This window comes from Cucumis melo, chromosome 4 (genome assembly GCF_025177605.1).
Source record: "Cucumis melo cultivar AY chromosome 4, USDA_Cmelo_AY_1.0, whole genome shotgun sequence".
Classification (NCBI taxonomy): Eukaryota; Viridiplantae; Streptophyta; class Magnoliopsida; order Cucurbitales; family Cucurbitaceae; genus Cucumis; species Cucumis melo.
Window position 1 is genome coordinate 34,661,271 of NC_066860.1, and position 23,177 is coordinate 34,684,447.

The following is a 23,177-nucleotide window of genomic DNA, read 5'->3' on the forward strand; positions in this document are numbered from 1 at the left end:
CTCTGAAATATTAATACATAATATACATTTAATAAATGATACTTATACTTAAAACTAATAACTTTTTAACTTATCTTTTTCACTAAGTGCGACCAAGAATAAAATGTCTATCATTTTGAATTTTCTTATCCTCTGTTATATATATATATATAAAAGTTCTAACATAAGAACTCTCCCAAAGATGAGGGACGATTCGACAACTAAGGCTCTGCATCACATTAGTATTTAGTTTTGGTCTTTATAAATTAAATCTTATAAGCACGACCTTCACCCATGAATTCATTTTATGAATGTTATTGAAAATTAATTAAGCTAAAATTTGAAAATTAAAAAGTGGGTTTGTATATATGTTTTTTTTTTTAACTTCTTTAAAACAATTCAATTAGAAATAAAAAAAAAAAGAAAAAGAAAAAAACTAATAACAGAATGGAACTGCTATGCCATATGATTCGTAAGTGATGGTTGTCTAAAAATGAAAAGCATTTATGATTGATGCTTCCACCTTTAGTTCAAATGCTGTAATTAAGTGAAGTGACGGATTGAAGATCATCCCCATAAAGATTACCTCCATTTTTTTTATTTCCTTTTTAAAGTACAATTTTTCCCATCTATGTAAACGTCGTTCTTTCTATAACTATTTTAAAGTCACTTTTCAAACTAAATTTTTACCATAAATTAAATTATATTTTATTATTTTGAATCCTGAAATTTTCGTTTTGTTTTGAAGAATTAAATTAATTAATTTTCATTGAATATGACAATGTTTATTCTATTTCAAAAAAGTTGTAAAATATGATTAAAAGAAATGGTAATTTGAAGTATTTGAAAATTAGGAGCATGGACATATGCTAATGAGTAATGATATTTATTAAAATCAGTAATTAAGATACAAAAGCAGTTGGTAAAACAAAGATTAAATACTCTGTAAAAGGTTAAAATAATAATAAGAATAGAAAAATAGAGGAGAGGGAGAGGGAGAGGGAGAGGGAAAGGGAAAGGGTCCATTATCCTTTGGACCATTTTGGTTTAGCTTTTATGATCCTATCCACTGGGACTTCACTTTTATAATTATTGAATAAATAAAAGGGAAGAACATTAAATCTCCATCCACTAACTAAAACCTTAAGAAACATATTTGTTAAATCTTCAATTTGTAATTTGAAAATTTTAAAAGAATGACAATAATTTAAGGATGGGGAAAAGGTATACTTGGTTAATTAATTAGATTGCATTTAGGTACTAGGCTCAATTTTTGAAGTACCAAACAGTCCTTCTTATCATCTTATTATCATTATTATTTGCTTACACTCAGTCAATCACAATTAGCAACGTTGATAGATTAAATTCAGAAGTTTAATTCTATTGATAGCTTTTAATTTAAGAAATATGCTATTAGTCCCTAAATCATTGATAGTTAGGTCAATATATTATATTGAAGAACAAATTACTTGACATTTTAAAAATGAAATTACCAATTAAACAGTAAACATATGTTAGTTTTGGAAAATATTTGGTTATTGGTATTATTTTTTTGGAGTAGTTTATTCCATAAATTGTGTTATTAATTTGGTGTTAGGCCATATGTGTATTTTATAAATGAACAAAACGTGAAATGCGAAGGAGTGTATTGTTTTCTATAATTGACCCAAACATCTTATTCGTCATCATATTACTATGTGATCTTTCTTTTTATTTTTGCTTTGGTAGTGATAGTGGAAATTGAATGAGTGTTAATTAGAGTTTTATAAATGAAAAGTGTGTTATGAGGGGATGATATAAAATTAAAAGCAAAGGATATATTTATAAATTAATGTTGCGAAAACAATAAACATTAAACAAAGCATTTTATATTTATTTAATGTTAAAGTTTATGGAAATGAAATCTTGTACGCTGAAAATTGGGAGATTATGGAGAATCTTTGGTAGGAATAAACACTTCCCTTACTCCATACTCTCAAACCACACCTTTTACCTTCCCAACTCTTCACTTCCCTTTCAGATTATTATTAAACCCTAAATATGTTATGAAACATTTAAGAACCCACCAATAATAATAATAATGAAATCTATTTCTAATTTCTACCTAAATATATTACTGTGGAAATATGATTAGTAAGTAATCAAGGTTGTAGTATAGGAAAGAATAGAAAATTAAATATTATGTTATGATGGGTTGATTTGTAGTTGTCATTATCATAATTTTAGTCGTCGTGGGTAGTTTGTCATTTCACAATCATGGGTGTGTCCCATGTAAATGACTCTTTTTTTTTTTATTGAAAGTCCCATTTCGACTGACTCCAATTTCCAATCTGGTTGACCAATATTAGGCTACATTAGTAGAGGCTAAACAAAATGTAGATCTACCTCTAACCCCCCACCTTTTGTTTTTATTTCAAATCTACACACACTTGGAGTTTAATAGAGACATCATGTGTGTGTGTGTGTGTGTGTGTGTATCCATTCAGTGGGAGTTATAAAGAAGTATTGCCAAATCATAATAAAGCATAGATTGGATTTTGAATGGAATGAGTTGTTGCAATATTCTCTAAGCTTTCCAGAAAAAACAAGACGAGGGATTTTTCTACGAAATACTGTAGAGCTACAGCTGGATATTAATTAATTTTAATTAATTAATTGTTTTTTTTTTTTTTTTTTTTTTTTTATAAAAAAAAAGGGGGTATTGTATTGTATTGTATAGGAATGAAATCCAATAGAATTGAAGAAGTATAAGATATGAAATCTTGATTTGGTTATGTGTCCCCCCCTAATAAGACTACTACTACTATGTAAGTAATGTATAAGAAAGAGAAAGTATTATTTAATTAAAAATGGAAGATAAAATGAGGTCGAGATTTTTTTAGGGAAAAGTAGAGATTAATATATATATATATATATATATATATATATATATATATATATATATATATATATATATATGTAGAGAGAGAGAGAGAGAGAGAGAGAGAGAGAGAGAGAGAGAGAGAGAGAGTTTGGAGTTTGGAGTTTGGAGTTTGGAGTTTGGAGATTGGAGATTGGAGATTGGAGTTAGGAGTTAGGAGTTAAAGAGTTTTGGAGATGAAAAAGGGTATGGAGGGAGGGAGGGAGGGGGTTTAGCTGTTGACAGGAAGGAATCTGTGGTATTCAAATATTATAATTATAAGTACCAGTACACTACCCTACCTATTCTTCCATTTCCCTAAATCCTAATCCCTAAACCCTCACCCTCACCCTTCCCCTTTTATTAACTTCTATTCTACCATACATATTTCCAAAGGATAATGACCATTATTTTTTCTTTTTTCTGAATTAATGTCCCCATTGTTCATTATTAATTTTAAATATATTACTCTTTTTAGAACCAAAAAGGGTCCGACGTTTTCTCAACAAATAAGTAGTAGAGGACATATATATGAATTAATTAATTCATTCTTTTGTTATAACTATGGGAAAACGAAGTCTTTATAATTTAAAAATGAAATTTCCAAATACGAGAAGGTTTGAATTTATTCATGTATATACCAAAGTTTAGATTAATTTATTATTATTATTATTATTATTATTATTATTATTATTATTATTATGTGAAGTTACTGGGGACAAGGTGTTCACCAACTCCAATGAAAATTCAGTCTTAATTAGAATTTAGGATAGTTTAAGAATAACTTTGGTTAATCAAAACTAAACAACTTTAGGAGATTATTTTTTAATAAAAAAAGAAAAAAAGAAGTAAAATCTACAAAAAAAAATGTCCATAAACTTGAAAAGGATAACTAATTTATGAAAAGAATGGGAACAAATCAATACGGAGGGATATCATTGTCTCAAACATCAAATTGTTTGATCTCAACGAAATAGATGGACCACCTATACTATACTATATTATATTATATAATGTTTTACCAACAAATTTTTTTGGAAGGACAATAAAAGAAGAAGAAGAAGAAGAAAAAAAAACAAAAACAAAAACAAAAATCAGAAGCTTCGTTGAAATTGGAAGCCAAAGCCCCAACTCACAGGACACAAAATACAGTCACCAACATCACAAATTCCTCTTCCTATAAATACCCATTTTCATTTCTCTCCCCCATCCCCCATCCCCCACCACTACTACTCTCCTAATTCTTCCTATATATCCTTTCTTTCTTCCTATATATCCTTTCTTTCTTCCTATATATCCTTTCTTTCTATTAACACTTAACACTCTCTCTGTACACCCATACAATGACTGCCCAAGTGCTCCCCGAACAATCCCTTCAGTCCAATATTCACCTCTTGGCTAGAGACAATAACTCCCCTCCACCATTCCACAAAAGGTACGATTTTTCATTCATTATTTGTGACTTATAATGTAAATCTTTATTTCATTTTAAAAACATCACAATAATGTTTTTAGCTTTTGGTTACTTTAGACTGGAGGGGAAAGTGGCCATCGTGACCGGCGGCGCTAAGGGAATCGGAGAAGCTACAGTTAGGCTATTCGCCAAACACGGAGCCAAAGTAGTAATCGCGGATGTGGAGGATATCCTGGGCCAGGCTTTGGCCGACACTCTTTCTCCATCCCCAGTATCCTTCGTCCACTGTGACGTCAGCTCCGAGGATGACGTGGAGAGGCTAGTCAGCACCACCGTCTGCCTTCACGGGCATGTGGACATCATATTCAACAACGCCGGTGTGCTTGGCAGCCAATCCAAGTCCCACAAGAGCATCCTTGACTTTGACCCCGACGAGTTCGAGCGCGTCATGAGAGTGAATGTCAAGGGCGTAGCCTTGGGGATCAAGCACGCCGCGCGCGTCATGATCCCCAGAGCCACCGGATGCATAATCTCCACCGCCAGCGTGGCAGGCGTCTTGGGAGGCCTTGGCCCACACGCGTACACCGCATCTAAACACGCCATCGTCGGACTCACCAAGAACACAGCCTGCGAGCTAGGCCGGCACGGCATACGTGTGAACTGCATTTCTCCATTCGGAGTTGCGACGTCGATGCTCGTCAACGCGTGGAGAGCCGACGTGGAGGAGGAGGACCAATGTATGAACTATGGGGTTCCTTCGGCGGCTGAGGTGGACAAGATGGAGGAGTTCGTTAGGGGTCTGGCCAATCTGAAGGGCCCCACATTGAGGCCGAAGGACATAGCCCAAGCCGCGCTTTATCTCGCCAGTGATGAATCCAAGTACATCAGTGGTCATAATCTTGTCGTCGATGGTGGAATTACCACTTCTACGAATTGTATTGGATTGTAAACTTTTCTTTATTTTTTTCTCTCTCCAGGTATTGATGATATGCCTGTTGATTGGTAGTTTTGGAGTAGGATTAATTGTTATTATTATTCTTTTTTTTTTTTTTTTTTAATTTTTTTAATCGTTGTTTTGTTTGTTCTATAACTATTTGAAGTAGTACAATAGATGAATGAATATGCAAATATTAGTTAGTTGTTCTACCTCTATTCTATTCTGAATTATTCTATTCAGGGACTGAATTTATTGATTGGGAAGAATTACATTGGTGGGGATCTTGTTCATTAATTGTCTAATTTGTCGTTGAGGCTGACGTTTCACTAATCTAGTAAGAATTTCTATTTGTTTCGGTGCCTTTAGAGGTCAATGATTCAATTTAATTTAGAGAAAAACTTATTATGTTAGGTATGATTCCACGAAGTCCATCAATGGGATTTAAATTTAAAATTTTCACAAAAAGGACTTTGAGTCTTGAGGCCAAGGAAACCAAGAGGAGAGGTTGATATTGGGTGCACATGTCATCCCCTACGCAAACCTCAATTCACGTTTACTTTTTGGAAACATAAAAGCCTAATGCTAATTTTTCTTTTCCGCTGTCGAGCATACTTTCCATAACACAAACACCAGAGACTGGTTAAGCATATCAACCAGCGACTTCCAATCTGACAAAACAACAACCAACTTCAATTCCCTAATCAACAAGGAGGATAAAACCTTCCAAGATAATAATTTATCTTCCAAGAAAATAACTACAATTTTTGTAGTACAATAATAGAACACGTACATGAATTATTGTCCTTAGCTCATTCTTGAGTTCCCTTGAGAATCTGTTCACAAATCATGAGTATGAATTTTTCCCCAAATTGTCAAAGCCATTCCCTTCAATTGAAATAAAAGTGGGGGCCAAACCAAATGCCAAAAATATAAATAGAATAAAAGTGAAAGTGAAAGGTCGTAATTGGCATACAAAGGATTCGGTAGCCTACGACTCTACCAAAGGAAATTTTGGGTTTAGTTTTTGTAGTATTTTCTTTTTCTTCAATGCTATGTGCTGTACATACCTTTTAGCTTTTCCTTTGACTTTTGGAGTTCAGGTGAATCACGTAGTAGGAAGGGAACATGTTTTATTTAGACAATTTTATTTTTCTGTACAATAGAAGTGGAAAATTCAAACCATAATATCTAAATACTTGACACAATATGTTCAACAAAGTTTACTTTCAGATTATAGACTAGCAGGAATTTTTCACCAAAAAAACTAATATAAAAATGGGGGAAAGATGAAAAGTAAAGGAGAGGCAAAATGGAGAAAGAGAGAGCCCTGTGAGGATTGGAAGGACATTTGGTGTTTCCTTGGAAAAGGTAACAAACAAAAGCTCCTCATTGGGAGTTTAATATTGAAAAGAAAAGAAAGCAAAATAGAAAGAAGGAAAAGGTAGGAGCGAGAGAAGGTCAGGGTGGGGTTAGAGAGATGTAAAGGAGAGGAAAAGGAAAAGGTCAGAGATGCCAGCCAGAACTTCCAAGTATAATACTCTTTTTATCAATACACACAAACATTAAAATAACAAGTAAAGTAGACGATGGTTCTTACAAACATTAACATCTACCATTAATCATACTCCGTTTTGAACAACTAGTCAAAAAAACAAATGATAAATGACCAGTGACAATACATAATAAAATAATATTCCTCAACCTTTATAACCCAGGCCAGACCATCCTTGGGCAGCATTTTTCGAGTGCACAAACAAACAGGAAGTAGTACAGCAAAATGAGAGAAAAAAGAAAGAATTAACATTATATTATTATGTTAAATGCCAAATTTGGTGTGGGAGAGAGGGTAGAAACATGCCTTTTTCAGAACAATCTGGAGGGAGACATTAGTCTATTCGATCATTTATTTGACCAATTTACCATTAAGAACATGGATAAATAAATACATTTATGATTTTGGTATTTGTATTTGCTGAGTGGAAAAGTCCAGGTGATGAGTCCACCAAATTCTCGTCAATTTAAACTACAATTTCTTTTCCTTTTTTTTTTTTTCTTTTTTTTTGGATATAAGTGGGCTGTACAAAGAAATTTCATCATGAAATGCCCCAAACCAAAGTATTGCTCTTGATAAAGACAACCTGTTTTGTTGGAAAGATTTGCAAGTTGTAAAAAGTCCTAAATGCAAGCCCAAGTTCTTGCTTCTTAATTCTTCCAAGTGCACTATCAATGTTTTTGAGGCAGCTTTAGTAATAAATTCCCCATCCCTCTCCAGAATTTTTGAATTTTGACCCACTGAAAATTCAAATATCAACTCAAACTTTTCCACTTCCTTTGAGTCCGATCTCAACTTTGGTTTGGAAGAAAATGCTACTTCTAATTTTTCCTTTGGGTCAGGTTTTTCGGTTCTGGTATCAACGCACAATACATATTCTACCACCAAAAATCAAGATTCAATCCTCACACTTTCCCTCCAAAATAAGAGTTAAATTCTAATTAAATAAAATGGATTAATCAAACAAAAAGAGATCAGATTAGCTTATTAATTAATTAAACAAGCCCAGCAAGTTGGGAGAAGGACGGCGTGAAATTAGGTGGCATAATTATAGTATTATTGTTTGGAACAAATCGAAAATGAATTGAATTTGTATATTAGTGGGCAGGAGAAAAATGGGAGGAATAGCGAGAGAGAGATTTTTTAGGCACCGCACCGTAGAAACTGATAGCCAAGTCTTATCATTTTCTTTTGCTTTCGCGTTACGCAAACAGGGAACTTGACTCAAGATCCAATCAACTACGCTACGCCAAAAGTCCTTGGAAAACCTGTAGACCAAACAATGAGCCACCCACGTGGACTGCACTGCCATTCACATTGACTAACACTAACTAAAACTAATCACAAGATTCTTCTAAATCAGTCGGTGTGTACGTAAGTTAAAGTTTATTACCATCACCCATATCACCACCTTATTTAATTAATTAGAATTTGAAAGGAACAGCAATAATATCCAGGCTCGCACGTACCGAACTAGAGAAACTTGCATCAATTGAAAAATCTCAACATTCAGACAATCTATTGCCTTAAGACTCCCTGTTTCATAATTCTGTTGCTTAATTTATGTCAAATTAGCTTTATTTTGAACCACATTCTTCCATGCTACTCTAAATAACTCCAAATTTCTCGATCATAACCTTATGAGTATAACGAAATCAGCACGGATTAAGAGATATAAAATAGCATAATTGAAGTGTTATCAACACACAGTTGTAGCCGAAACACATTCAACGTTGGATAGCTTGCTTTTTGCTGCAACCAAAACAGTTGTTAAGAACAATATTGATACAATATCTTGTGATGGAGTGTATTTACTGATCTAGATTTCCAGATTAAGCTGAATTGACAAAATCTTGAAATACAGTTGCCGCATCCAAACCATACTTGCCCAGCAGATATAATTTTCCAAGTCAAGGTTGCAAACTTGTGTTGCTCTTAGACTGTTGCAAAACGTATTTTGAGGCATGTGAAAGATACATTAAATTATGAAGTTACTTACAGGGTCCGGCCAAGTCTAGTTGGATAGGAAATATCAAGTGTAAATACTCGTTAAACTTAAACAGGACTCTCTCCACAAAAGGGTTTTGTTGATTTTGATAGGGATGGAAATATCAATGATAGTCGAAGCTCCATCTCAGGCTACTTTTAAATATTTATTCAACAAGTACTTCTTGGTACAAAAAGAAGCGAGTTCCAATAGCATTATCAAGTACAAAGAGGGTTGAATACGTTCAAGCCACTTTTGCTTCCCATGAGTTTGCTTATTCCACTTCTTCAAAATGTTTAATAGTCACCGAAGTTACTGATTTCATTTTTGTTCTATGATAATGGAAGTCCCATCGATCTTTCCAAAAATCAAATGTTTCATGTTTGTACCAAGCATATTCAAATTCACTACTATTTTATTCCACAAAAGGTATTGAACCAAGAGGGAAATACAACATCATCTCTTCAACTACATATAAACTTTCATTTATTGGAATCTTTCCTTTCACTTGTTCACTTTCTTCTAAAACTCATTGATCTTATCCTTATACGTTGATTTTGACCCATTAGTGGATGGTTCCTCTTCTAAACAAATTTGAAACATGTTTAAGAGACTATAACACTTCAGGTCCAAGATTTGGAATCTGAATTCGACAACTGATTGACTTGCTATTGGGTTTTTTTTTCAGCATGTGTTTTTGTCTTCATTTACATGCATCCTAGAAAAATCATCATAAGATCACCCGACATACAATTGCTCCAAGTTAATCATGCTTAACTTAACTTTGGAGTTACTATGATTGATCCATTGGAAAGAAATTTACAACTTATTGATATAGGTAATAATTTTAAATTATTTTAAATATACTTTTATGTCCTAGAATCCATGTTTCATTCTCACTCATATTCATGTTTGTAGTTGTTAACCATCGATTTCTGTCTGAAACTATGGAGAATTTATTAAAGAAGTACAAATACGAAAAATTTCTAGAGAAGATTTTTAATTTATTCCTTGTGATTTTAGAAGTATCATTTTAACCTATAAGTTCTAAAATTATTTAATGGAAACCATTGCGAAATATAACTATTTTACAAATCACCATCATCCAATGCAGGGCACAATTATAACACTCTAGAGCATTTTGTATAATTTAACTTTTTTCCATAAATATTCATGATTTCTAAAAAGAACATGAAATTTCAAAATAAAGTAATATCATATCTTACAGTCTCGAGTATTTGTCATTGAATAATAACTAATAAATATCTATCCTATGCTTGGTTCATCTCAATTGTCACGGTAAAATCAATACCTTTGATTAGTTAAGCTTCTAGTGATTTTTTTCTTGGCCTTTTTAGTTAATCATAATTAAGCACGCTAGCTTGCAGGCCAATTATTTGAACATCTTAAATTTGGTTAAATAAAATACACACCACAAAAGAAGGTAGAATATTAGGGGTAAATGTTACTGTTACTAATACTTAAAATGCAGGATCCAAGCGATTCTATGTCTTGAAGTATGTTTATGTCTCAAATTTAGGAGGTTTCAACTTATGAGATAAAATTTTGAATCTTCTCTATAATTAAACAAAATAAAACTAAGCCCGCTATAATTCCAGTTGCGTTCAACGGGAACCAACCAATGATTTCAATTGTTGGGGACTATCACTTTCAGTACTGTTACTGGAAAAGAAAAAAAAATCAGGACAAATTTTGGAAATTAGATGGCGTCTTGTTGCTTATTGCAGTGAATCCAATCCAAATGCGAAACGGCGGTGGAGTGGAAAGAGGTGGTTAAGAAGTTAAGATTACACTTGGAAGAATTGGCATTCCAAACTCACACAGTGCTGTGGGATTCGGGTTCGAAGCCACAGGCGTTTCTTGCAGAATCGTCATCCTCCATTAAAGGCAAAAGGTCAGTAGAGTACGATTTAGCTCTTTAGCCCCATTTTTCAGACACACTTTAAAGTTTGAAGAGACAATGACTCTCAACTTTAAAAGTCAGATTTGATGTGTCCCATTTGGTACCCCACGTGTCGCTTTACATGTTACTGTTTCTGACTCTCTCTTAAGTCTTAAAACAAACACCCCATCCCTCCCTTCCCTCCGGCTCGCAAATACTTGTACGTTATTTTCCTCTCGGTCTTTATCCTTTAAATTCCATATCTTTTCTGGTTCACTCATGGTCATGGCCATGCCGAAATGAATTTCCTTTCAATTCAAACCGCTATTTTGAACCCACGATGTCGCAGAGAACAAGTTTTCCCCGAAAGCCTACGAAAAGAAGGTCCCACACTAGAAAGGTTCCAACGGAAGCTGTAATCAATATGGCGGAGGCTAGAAGACAGATAGCTGAAGCTTTGCAACTTCATAGATCATCGTTGTCATCTACGTTTCCCACGACGACTTCTATGGCTGAACCCAGTGGCTGCTATGTCTTTCAGTTTGAGAAAAAGCCCATAGTCTCAGGTTCGCAGCATTTTTGCTATTCGATAATGGAGTCTATGCCAGTTCCTCAACCGACATGGTCAACCACAGAACCTTCTGTGGTGCGTTCGCCAGTGGCGCCAATGGAAGAGCAGGAAATTTTTGAATGGGGGGATGGGCAAGCTTCTTACGCCTGGTGGCTTGGATTTTTGAAGGCTTTGGATGTTAATAGCAGCAACGAAACGGAGTATGAAAATGCAAGGATTGGAAGTGCGGTAGGGATGAGTTCAATGGTGTTGACTCAGTGTCAGGATGGCTTGGAAAGTGGAGAAGCACTGTTTCTAGAAGCGAGCGACCACACCTCGCTTGCAGATGAATGGTTGATAATTCCAATTGGTGAAGACGGGGGGTTTATTGATAACAATTGCCTTGGGAATGATTTGGCATCTAACTAAGTTCTATGTGGTTTTGCTTAGTTTTCTGTTAAATTGTTGGGGCTGTATGGTTTACCATTCTGCCCAGAATTTCCCTACCAAATATATGTATATGCTTCCCATTTGAACCACTGTTTGTGCATTCTATCAAGTCGTGACGGTGGATGATGTGATGTGGGTGGTCGGGTCAAGTTTGGTGGGTTGAACGTGGACTAAGGATCAACTTAACCGTTATTAGATTTACCTCTTTTTTCAAAACTACTAACTTAGTATTTGAAAATCCTTGCGACCAAACGTGGCTTATACCACTCGACCACTTACAAGTTACAAGTCTTCACCAAGTCTGCAAGTATCATTGGCCATAGACGCTGATATTCCTTAGCCATCCTTAAACATTCTCGCTAAAAATTTGTTTGTAAATGTTGGAAAGAGAAGTAATAAGAGGGATAATCTACGTACTCAAAAAAAAAAAAAAAAAATACAAGTTCCGAAAACTTGACAATTTCAGAAGAAAAAAAAAACGGGAAAAAAACTAGACAATCCCTGGAATCCACAATCGCATCTCTTTGATTTGAATTTAAATCAATCTTACTTTAAGGTTGAGGTTTATCATTTTTGGTTAGTCCTAGGATGATGATAGTGAGAGTCAAGGTCAAAACACCAGCGTATGAGCATTTTGGGATACGAGCCACGAAGCACTACTGTTTGCGATGGTTTTGAACTTTGCCCAAATAAAATGATTGTGCTAATGAACTAAATAAAATGTGAAGTCACTTTGGGCAGTAGATGAACTTTAGACTTTGGGATGTTTTAATTTTAGATAGATCCATGTAGCAGCAGGCTAGACTAGCTAACCATCATAAGATTCCCAACGCCTTTAAAAATAAAATCATTTAGATATATAACTTAACGCATCCGGACCAATCAGAATACCAGAAGAGAAGACGTTTTCATCATTTAGAATTTTTGCAAGTTGAGGGAAAGGGTCCATTGACAACCTTCAGGAGGACAATAAATACAATAAATGTTGGGGAATCCTATGGCAAGAAAATCATGCCTTCATTCAAGAACAGACGTGCATGCCACCAGAAAGCTCAAATAGGCCAAAGATATGGGGGCCCAGAATACGTAGAGTCGCCTTATCCTTTGTTACAACATATGAGAATGAATTAAATTGAGAATGGCAAGTCTCTGGCATGGTCCGTTTTTGGAAGGCGTGGGTGGTATTTCATATGCTTCTTTCAATCTTATTTCATCAATACGTTCGCAGGCCCCTTTTTCCGAAGTAAAGATAAAGAGAGGGAATAAAGGAAAAAGCATGGACTAGAAAGGAATTTATTGAATCAGAGCATTTAAATATCATGAGTAATGGCCATACTTTATGTTGACCTCTCCAATGCCAAATCAAGCAATCTGCGAAAGAACTGGTGGGGGTATACAGGTGGTGTCTCCGCAAGTGCCTGTGCGTGCATGAACGACACATGATTATTTAGCATTCAGAAGTTGGGAGGAAGACGCTCTATGTTTGCATGCATCATGGTTGCGCTAAAATCGGCATAAATGATGTTGGGGATCAACTCCAAATTAAATTTCTTGTTTCCAAGTTCTGATATTTCAAGGACTCTTTTCCAAGTTTTTCTTTTTTTACACCAGAAACTATAATATAATGATAGCCTAGATCATAATAAAAGAACACGTCAAATAATTAAAATTGGAATATAAAGGGGTCGCGTGTTCCAAAAATATTGATTGTTCTACGACTGACAGAACATGAATCCTTAAAGAAAAATAATGCATCAATCTAATGCTTACCTGGTGGATGAGAACTGTGGAAGGTGTCATTCCAGGGACTGTATTAACTTCAATAACTAGAACCTAAGAACAGCAACCGCAATTGGTGTTAGCAAATATGACACTTAAAAATATCATCAATATTTGTTACGAAATCAACAAAAAAAGACTATATGCGTAAAGAGAGATTGATACACAAATAAATGTTAGTTAGTCCACAGAATTGGAAAAAATAATATTATTGCAATGTTTCTGAATACAAAATTGTAATTTATAAATTACACTTTTTTAAACTCTAAGATCATAATCGTAAATAACTATATATTTATATATAAAAGTTGTACATGAAAACTGAAGAGCTCAATAACTAGGGCGTGCCGTCCCCAAACCCCATACTTGGTTTCTTGTAGCATCATGAATTCACGGCATTCCAATATGCCTAAACTCAAAAAGAGACTTTTTGTTTCAAAATCTTTTGATTAAGTTCCTAAAATACTTGGACAAGCATCCTTGAGGGTTTGTTAACAAATAAGAGCATGGCATACTTGTTTTTATGAGAAAATGTGTAGGATATTCTGGTTAACGAGAAAGCAAAGTACCCTCCCGTAAGGCTTGATGTATTATAAATCTTAAACGATTCGATATTGTCTTGTTGGGACAATTTGGCTAATGGAAAAAGCCATGTAAGGAGAAAACATCATATGAATTACCTTTCCACTATCAACATCTACAAATGCATCAATTCGGGAAAATCCTTCCAGCTGTAGTGCGTTTGCAATCAGTTCAATATGTTGTTTACACTTCCCCAGCGATTCATTACTTACGCAGAAAGAAAAACCTTCGTAAATACACAGTGTAAAAGGGAAAACCGAAAAGCAACTTGATGTAGTGTTTAAATATTAAACAAATATTTCTCACAGACAGGAGAAATTTTATGCTTTCAAAGTTCAATTGAGGAAGCAGCTGAAGATTGCATCTAATATGATTATATGAAATAGAACTGAATAGTAGAAACTAATGTTGTATAAAAAAAAATAAAGTAGCTACTCATTAGATAGAACAAGCTACTCTAGTTCAATAACTAAAACGAGGCCCTGTTAAAGAATGAAGTATCGCCACAAACCTAATAATCGATAATGGTGGTGGAGTTAAATTGATGCCGGTCCCACCTGTCAATTAGGCATATGTCATTGACCACTTCAAGAAACTAAAGTTAAGGAATCAAGTATCTATAGCTCTCTATCACATGCTGAAAGTGCATCCCGCCATGTTTAATTACTTGGCGTTTATTAACCTAAGCAATTTTTACTTTTTTCTGATAAATATTTCCTTGACACCCTCACAGACAGGGGTCAGGCAATAGCGCAATAATGCACAGCCTGTAATCTGTATAGACCCAATTCAACAGAACTACAAATAAATATTAGAATTCCATCTTGGTCTGAAAGGAAAAATGGATCACCTTGGAATTTCTCCTCAAGAGATAATATATCCCCACTTTCCTTGACGGTGACACTAGGACTCAATGAGTGCATTGATCCACGTGTTCCCACAACACCTACAGTGATTTCCACCCATCTACTCTGACCTTTCCACAAAAGTCTTTCAGACGCATCGATAGTTTTGGATGAAACAATTATCTCATCGGTCTCGATAAAAGGTTCAAAAATCAAAAGCTCTGGAGGTGGTTTTGGCATTTCAATCATGCCATGTGCCTATAATTCAAAAATGGCATTATAACTTAACACTAACATAAAATATGAAAACAACAATATAAGCGAAAACCGACTTATAAGGAAAAGAGGCATATTTAACAGCGACTAATTGTTAACATTTCGTATAGCTACCCTAAGGCACAAACTGCTTTTCAATGCCGGATGTCTATTATTTCTGTAAGATAGTCTACTGCACTCAAACAGGAAAACGTGTTGTCCTTTTGGTTTCGGATAACCTTGCATGGAGAAAAATTCCTAGAGATGAACATAACTATTTGTACCTTTGACAAACTATTAGAAGGAATTCTAACGAGGCAGTCCTCCAATGCTTTCACATACACTGCAAGGTCATCAGCGCAGCTGCATGAAGAAATAAATCAAATGGAAGTAAATGCAAAAATGGCTTTTGAGTATAATTTGATATACACAATAGCGAATTTTTTCTATATTTCAAATGGTTAATCAAATTTTTAGAGAAAGCGAAGAGACGACAGTATGTTACATCTTTTACCATAGTCTCGCAACCCCGGTTGAGCAACCATCTCTAGCTGGTTTAACACATAACGATTGACACTGAAGCTTGCAGGTTAAGTCACGCCATACATTTAATATAGGGAAACGCAAGAGATCATCTTTCTTCCTCACATCCTTTTTAATGGTAAGTACACCGAAGTCCGAAAGCTATTCATAAAGATAATTTGTGAAAACAGAATATATGCTGGTTTTATCCATTATAACAAATCTGATCTCTTTAAAAATAACAATTAGATGGTTAACATACATGATTTAGAGCCAACGATGTTGATACTTTGTCCATACATATGTTAGAGGCTGCCACTCCGGGACCTTCAGTTGAGAAAATGAAATAAGAAGTGTAAAAGGGAAAGCACAACTACTGGTGGTCCTCTTTAACGAATGTTGATTTTTGGCAAACCTGTATAAGGAACTCCTTTGGCCTCTAACAGCGATTGAAGCGTGCCATCTTCACCGATGCCTCCATGCACTATCATGTTCACAAGATAAAAGTCAAACGCACAGAAAAATTATGCTATTGTTTTCTAACTTGGCTGCACTGTTATTCAAATTCCAAGGTTCTATCCTGCTAGGGACAGACATTAATGAGTTTCCTGATGCCGTTAGAATTTCTCTCATATGAAGGAGAAGAGGAGACCATGCCGAGAATTGGAACCTGGTGGTTAGAAACAACATATACGAAGGTGCTAAGTATGGCACCTGGCAGTTAGAAACAACACCTGCTATAAAGACTGTTGCATCAACTTCCTTCGCTTTCTCGATCCACTGCTCCAAGGAAAATCTCACAGGTAATTCATCTTTGATATCAAATCCTGCAAACCAACTATGCTTCTTCAGTCCTTCTTCCAGATCATTCACCACTAGCTCACGCAGATGAGATGTTAATGCTGCGCGAGTTGGTTCAATGGCCTCAATGCATGCAGCAAGAACTTCCTCCGTGGTGTGTCTCAGCACAAGTGAGTAACTGCGTAGAAAAAAAATCATGTCAAAGAATAATTTAAAAAGGCTAGCTGCCTGAGTGGACGTTGCTGAATATTTTCTAGACATTGTTTCTGTTGTAGACCCCTCAATTAAAATGATGGGGATGATACATGCCAAAATGAAGGGAAAAAAACGTTAAATGTCTAAGAGGTCTCTTCATTTACAGGATAATAAGATATTTGGATGCCAACTGGCGTTTAAATGTTTTGTACCTTGCATTTAGGTAAGTGTTTTGACAATTTGGCTTTCAAAAAATTAATTAAATAAGTATAAAATAAATAGTCAAAAGAAATGTTAAAACCTTTTTTTAGAAATCAAGGAGAAGGTTCTACAACCTTGACCCTGTTCAAGTAAGGTCGAAGAAATGTTAAATATTTTAAGGCCATGGTTCTTTAAAATGGTCGTCATAGACACGGTTACTGTCACTTAGTACTTACATGCCTGAGAAATAGTTGTAAATTTCAAAAGTAGATAATTTTTTATCTAAGGTTATAATCCTCCTTTCACATTGTCCCAATAAGAATGATAAAGATTCATAAATTCACTAGAGTCAGAACTTACGGCAATGACCAAACCGTTCTGGAGGTCAAGTCAGCTTCATTTTTGTCCAAATCCACACTAGATGCTTGCTCAATAGATGGGGCAAGTAAACATGGAGTTACTTCAAGCTGTAGCCATAAAATTATTCTCAGACTAAAATAGGGAAAAAGATGCACACAGAAATAAACCATCAATGAAGTAAAACTTTGCATTGGAGGTTTTGAATCAATCCATCACTTCGGACAGAAACCAACATCTGAAAACTTTTATAATGGCAACCAATAACTCTTGATGAGATGAGCAATTTTGGCAGTTACCTTGGGTTGATACAGAACATTTGATCATCAATAGAGTGGTTTGTGTGATTCTTCTGGAGCTGGGGTTGCTATTATTTTGTAATTTCATAAAAAATGAAGGAATCTATGTGTTTTAGAGAGAGAGAGGAGGAGGGAAAAAAAAAACCATTTTGGTTCCAAGTACTTTTGACTTGGGTTTGTTTTGGTCCCTGTAATCTTTGGGTTTTAAATACTATTTTAGTTCAATATTTTTTAAGATAAAAAGAACCAAAGTGAACATTTCGAAAGTATAGGGACCAAAATGAACTAAAGCCAAAAGTGTGGATCAAAGTAGTATATAAACCCGGAAAAGATCAGCAATTGTTCATCATTGCATAATTGTATACTCAAACTTGGTGATTGGCTTCAAAATCACGGGAGGAATAGACAGGATATAATATTGAAAAGTAATTAAATCAGATCTCAAGTTTGAGCACCTGCCCTTTCAACTATTACATATTTAAACATTTAGATTCCAAGATCTAGGCAAAAATTGGGGTAACTTACCTCATCAAATGCTTGCAGATTAAGCCAAACATTTGTTCCACTCATAAGAGAGACTTGACGTTCTGATGTGTCTCCTCCAAAAATAACAAAAACTTTCCGAATGCTTTCATGGGTAGAATATGCTTGACTACATTGAGAGGAGATTGATCTTCTAGGCACATTTCCAGAAATGCAGTCCAATGATCCTAGACTGGGATACCGCAAGCAAGCATGGTAAATAATGCTCCGAAGAATATTTGAGTGAGAAAAACCAACCTGGAAATGAGTATATTAGACTTAATGATATAACGTATATGGTTTTGAAATTGAACAGATATGAGAAATGGGAGAAAGAAGCTCTAGCAAAGGAAGATGAGAATAACAACTAGAGGCTCTGCCACTAACTATTAAATATTGATGTGTATTACTCTAACCAAAAGAACAACGTGAGATTTTTGCCATAGTTGCAGAAAGCCCTACAGCCAGTACACAAGGAATATTCTATTATCCTCCAGCAATATTCCTTGGACAAAATAACATTTTAAAGCAAGCGTATTTGAATTACCTTTGAGGCTTGCTGAAACAAAAAACTGGTTTGTTCCATCCCACTAATCTGCGTATATAAATAGGATTAATTGGAATTATTGAAGAATTATACTTCTAAATCGTAACTATCAGCTTAAAGAAAACACCATTACCAAATTTATGTCGGTATAGACTACTGTGCCAGATTCAGTCTTTCCAAACTTCCCCGTGGAGCATGAAGATTCATGAGAGAAACTAGGCAAATACCACCCATCAATCCGAGCAAAATCACAGAGACCAAGTCCTTTGAAGAGTAAAGATGCTCCTTCACGGATGGTTTCTATTACATCAATAGGGAAACGAGGAGGAGTATGATATGCGACCTGTTTTATAAATGCAGACTCATCATTGATTTGAAAATGAATATAATTACTAGTAGAGTTAGAACTGAAACTAGTAAATTCCAGAATAGACATAGCAGACATGCAAGTATAAGTGGCACCACACCATCGGTGTACCTGCTGGGTGGGGAGATATTTCCTCCGGTAGTTGAAAATTGCATCCTTCTCTCCCGCATCAGCCACATCACGGGACTGAATTTCAACCTAATTTAAAGAAAAAGAAGAGAAGAAGTTTTAAGATGCGGTATATCACATCAGGAGAAAACAAATCAAGAAACATATTTTCAGAAAAGAAAATATACTTCTGTTGGTAGTAGTACAACCGGATGACAAACAGAACCAGATCCCACATCAAGGACAATTGCAGTGAACTCACTGCCTCCTTCAAGAAATACTTCAACAAGGACTTTATCATCAATCTCCTATAGAAGATAAATGGTGCACGTTTTATGAAGTTGAGATACGAACACTTTGATTCACGTGTTAATAGAATCACATTATCAACTTCTATTTGAGCTATTATACAATATTTAGCATTACTAGGCGATTGAGAAAAATGTGATCTTCAAAGCAATGTGTTGTCAAGGACGAACAATTTCATGCTCTGCATCAGCACAAAGGATAAGTAAATGTCATAGTACCTCTGAAATAATCTCATTCGCCTTTTTAAGCGAATCCACCACTCCATATGCAACCGACACGCCTATGCTTGATCCTGCCCTTGCTGGTTTTACCTGATTGACATTAGAAGAAGATAACTAATATTCTAGAGTACAAATTTTACAGTCCCACCATAGACAGATTCCACAGTAAGTGAATTACTTACCACAACTTTTCCTGAGCTAAGATCTAGCTGATTACTCACAAACCATTTTGATAGCTCAGTTTCACTTACACTGCCAGCCTGAACCTCATTCCATGAATTGGAATATTAGAATAATAAAGGATAGACATGTAAGGTCTAAACTTTAAAGTTAAACCAACATAAACTAGATCTTAAGAATCTTATTTTCCAAACACACACAAAGGACCTTAATTGAAGACCATTGAAGTAGGCTGATAGCCTGATACTAAACTGTGAAGAAAAATGAGGATTGTTGAAAAACTACCTGTACAAGAAAATTAGGCACAGTTATGAATCCAAGTCTATCGAGCTCCAAGGAGGCGTCATACTACCAATTACCAAGGGAAACAACAGGTTAGCAATAGTTTCAGGAGACAGCTTTTACAGTGCGTGCATAAAACTCTGACATACTAGAAGTCAACAACTAACTAAATCCAGTTAATATCTGAGTACTCTAGTCCCCAAGAGTAGATCATCCTACCTTGTCAAAGGCACGTGAAGACTCCGTTGAACCTGTTCCAACAAATGGAATGTTATGCGTTTCCAAAAGTTCCTGAAACACATCGCCAAACATTTATAATTTGTTTATTTCTAAACGTACAGGAGGAACAAAGTAAATCTAAATCCACATTGTGAGGGAACTACAAGTTAGACCTGGATTCCACCATCTTCACCAAACCGACCATGAATGACAGGGAATACTATGTCCACAGAAGTAGAAAGGTGCTCAGCAAAGTCAGTCAAAGACCGGAAACCGCGGGCAAGGCTTCACAAACGAACAGTTTATTAGTTTAACATCTTAAATTCCCTGCAAAAGAAAAACTGACAAAATCAATTAAAGATAATTTAAACTTACCTTTTAAGTTTAAAATCAAAGTCCGCCGGAGTGTTTGAATAGACCTATGAATGAGAAAAAGAAAATTAGAATACAGGACGCAAATGTTGTGTTCCCATTCTTGAGTTTGAGCAGAGTTAGAAACTCAGAAGCATGAGAAGTACGAAAGCAAACAAAGCAAAAGCAGAGATCAAATGCCAAGGAAGGCTGCAGGTTCCTAGTACCTGAGCGGAAGATATTGCATACGCATTCAACTCTGAATCGATGTAGTAGCAGCTCACTTGCAAATCATGTCCCTAGAGTAGAAAAAGTCGATGCAGAAAGTTAAAGCTAATTAATGGCAGCTGCAAATCGTAGACTCAGATCACTAATCTCGATAAAAACGATTGTAACCGCAAGTTTGAAGAGTACATCGGGAACAGTAAAAGCAGAAAGGTGCTAAATCCGCTAGCGATGTTTCAATTTTCCTAATAGAATTATACGCTTCACGTAAGTTGTTTAGTGAAATTTGAAAATGAACTTTCATCCTAGCTAGACATAGTTCATGTTGTATGGGAATAGTTTAAGGTACAAAATCTTGTATCAAACAAAGACATGTTTATGGCATACTCATTCCCACTCCTATTCTCATTCCAATTCCCTCAAGTCAAACGATACTTACGACACATAAGTCTTGTGCATTTATTTATGGGAACGTACCTGTATGTGATCAAGAACTGATCTAGCGGAGTTGAGAGAGATTCCACGTTCCGCAGACGGACCTCCACAGATGAGCCCGACTCTCAACGCTCCACATTTTTCACTCTGTTTCTCCCTCTCGGTCCTTGTTACCGCCATTTCAGCTACAACGTCCTTATTAGCCAGCACTTTAGCAGCAGAGCGAGGGAGTTGGAATTTGGGAGAGTGAAGGGGGGGAGTATGATTATTGGATTGCAGAGACAATCTGAGGAAGCTGGAGGAGAGTGTTGGAGCAAAGGTTGAAGGTGTCAGTTTAAGGACGTCGCTTAATGGGTGGCAGGTAGAATAAGAACAATTTGCTATATACGCCATGGGAGGAGAAGAAGACGATAACCGCAGGCTTCTTCGACGTCAAAGCATGACATAATTGAAGCTAAAAGGAAGGGAGGGAGGGAAATAGAATAAGAGAAGCAGGTGAGGCGATGTTTGATTCTTTGTATTCGTCGTGTAGAGTAGAACACAAGTTCGAGCTGAGGAAGCCGGCAGACGGCCATAAATTAATACTAATGGACAAAACAACCACCTCCTGGACTCCCAATCGACATTTTCAGTGTCTGTTTCCAAGCTTACCATTTTCATTTTATAAAAGTTGGATTTCAGGTTTTTTAAAAATTTGGTTCTAACTTAAACCAATTCAAATAAATCCCATCATATATATATATCTATTTATATTAACTTTTATAGTATAATATTTGGAATGTTTTTAAATTATGTCTTAAAAATTTGTTTAGTATTATTGTATGAATGCTATAATGTGTATTTATGGATATAATATTATTATAACAAATTTGAAATTTAACAAATATAAAAAAAAAAAAAAAAAAAAGGAAAAGATTATACAACCCCAAAACTCATTACCTACTATATAGCAGCATTCTAAAAAATTGCTACCCATCATAAATTACATTACAAATAAACATTATTAGGTTTATTTGTATATTACTTTTTGGGTAATTAGAATAGATAGCAATTTTTAAAATAATTACTAACTATGTAGCAATATTTTAAAAAAACTTCAAATATAGCAAAGTCTATCGGCGATAGATTTCTATCGTTGATAGACTATTATAGTTTACTAGTGATAGACCAATATTTGCTACATGGTCTATCAATGATAGACCATGTTGTTATATACTTGATTATTTTGAATATAACTGCTACATTTGCAACTAATCTTTATTTTTTTATTTCGTAGTGTAATATATTTGGTTTGATTGTTATGTTTATATTAAAACGTTTTGGTTTGTATTATATGAAAGATGTTACTAATTTGGGCCTCAGCAGTCCTCCAATCCAACTTTAACATCTCTTACTTACGGTATGGGCAGTTATAGGTCAAGAGGCTTTAGAGGGGTAAAGCCCATGGTGGGGTTTTATGTGGGCTTGGAAATGAAGGATGGTTCAACTTCTGCCACCTAACAAAGCAACAACAAGTGTGTCGGCCAATCCGGAGCTAACAACCACAGAAATAGAATTGTGTGACCATATATATACACATATCTTTTCTATGATTTTGAAAGCCAAATTTTGCGTACTTCTTTGACTTTTTCTTGAAAAAATAAAAATGGTAAACATTTTTTCTCTGTTTGGAATATGAGGGAAACACATTTCAGAAGTTAAAGAGAGAATTTATCCCCCCCCCATGACGTAATTATGATGCAGAATAAGGATAAGACCATACAATTTTTTTTCTTCCATCTGTAAAAGCCTATCATAGAGACTAGAGATATAGAATATTAATTAGTGATTTTTTTTTTTGTTTTTTTAATAAAAATAATAGTAAAATAATTACGGGTCTTCCGGGTGATTAGACCAGAATTGCA

At 35.1% G+C, this 23,177-nt stretch overlaps 2 protein-coding genes across 4 annotated transcripts; one reads left to right on the forward strand and one right to left on the reverse strand.

The window, feature by feature from the left end:
* The first annotated feature begins 4,019 nt into the window (after positions 1-4,019).
* LOC103486247 (short-chain dehydrogenase reductase 2a) lies at positions 4,020-5,438 on the forward strand. The gene is made up of 2 exons (XM_008444129.3): positions 4,020-4,313; positions 4,410-5,438. The coding sequence occupies exons 1-2, from the start codon at positions 4,222-4,224 to the stop codon at positions 5,239-5,241; spliced, it is 924 nt and encodes a 307-aa protein (XP_008442351.1). The 5' UTR covers positions 4,020-4,221; the 3' UTR covers positions 5,242-5,438.
* Positions 4,395-21,920, reverse strand: LOC103486245 (uncharacterized). 3 transcript variants are annotated; one of them, XM_051084281.1, is made up of 26 exons: positions 21,316-21,913; positions 20,841-20,912; positions 20,638-20,681; positions 20,436-20,547; positions 20,263-20,334; positions 20,047-20,109; positions 19,764-19,841; positions 19,579-19,671; positions 19,240-19,359; positions 19,055-19,141; positions 18,710-18,919; positions 18,577-18,624; positions 18,033-18,287; positions 17,212-17,318; positions 16,389-16,633; positions 16,070-16,138; positions 15,917-15,981; positions 15,647-15,816; positions 15,417-15,495; positions 14,883-15,135; positions 14,544-14,589; positions 14,131-14,239; positions 13,442-13,504; positions 13,008-13,089; positions 6,020-6,062; positions 4,395-5,897 (listed from the first exon to the last, which is right to left on the reverse strand). In XM_051084281.1, exons 1-24 carry the CDS (start codon positions 21,664-21,666, stop codon positions 13,009-13,011), a joined length of 2,892 nt encoding a protein of 963 aa, XP_050940238.1. In that variant the 5' UTR covers positions 21,667-21,913; the 3' UTR covers positions 4,395-5,897; positions 6,020-6,062; position 13,008. The 3 variants fall into 3 exon arrangements, 2 of the variants coding, with proteins under 2 accessions (XP_050940238.1, XP_008442350.1); XM_008444128.3 differs by lacking the exons at positions 4,395-5,897; positions 6,020-6,062 and adding an exon at positions 12,560-12,903; XR_007820476.1 differs by lacking the exons at positions 4,395-5,897; positions 6,020-6,062; positions 13,008-13,089; ... (1 more) ...; positions 14,131-14,239; positions 14,544-14,589 and having other exon boundaries at positions 15,065-15,135; positions 15,638-15,816; positions 21,316-21,920.
* Positions 21,921-23,177: the final 1,257 nt, after the last annotated feature.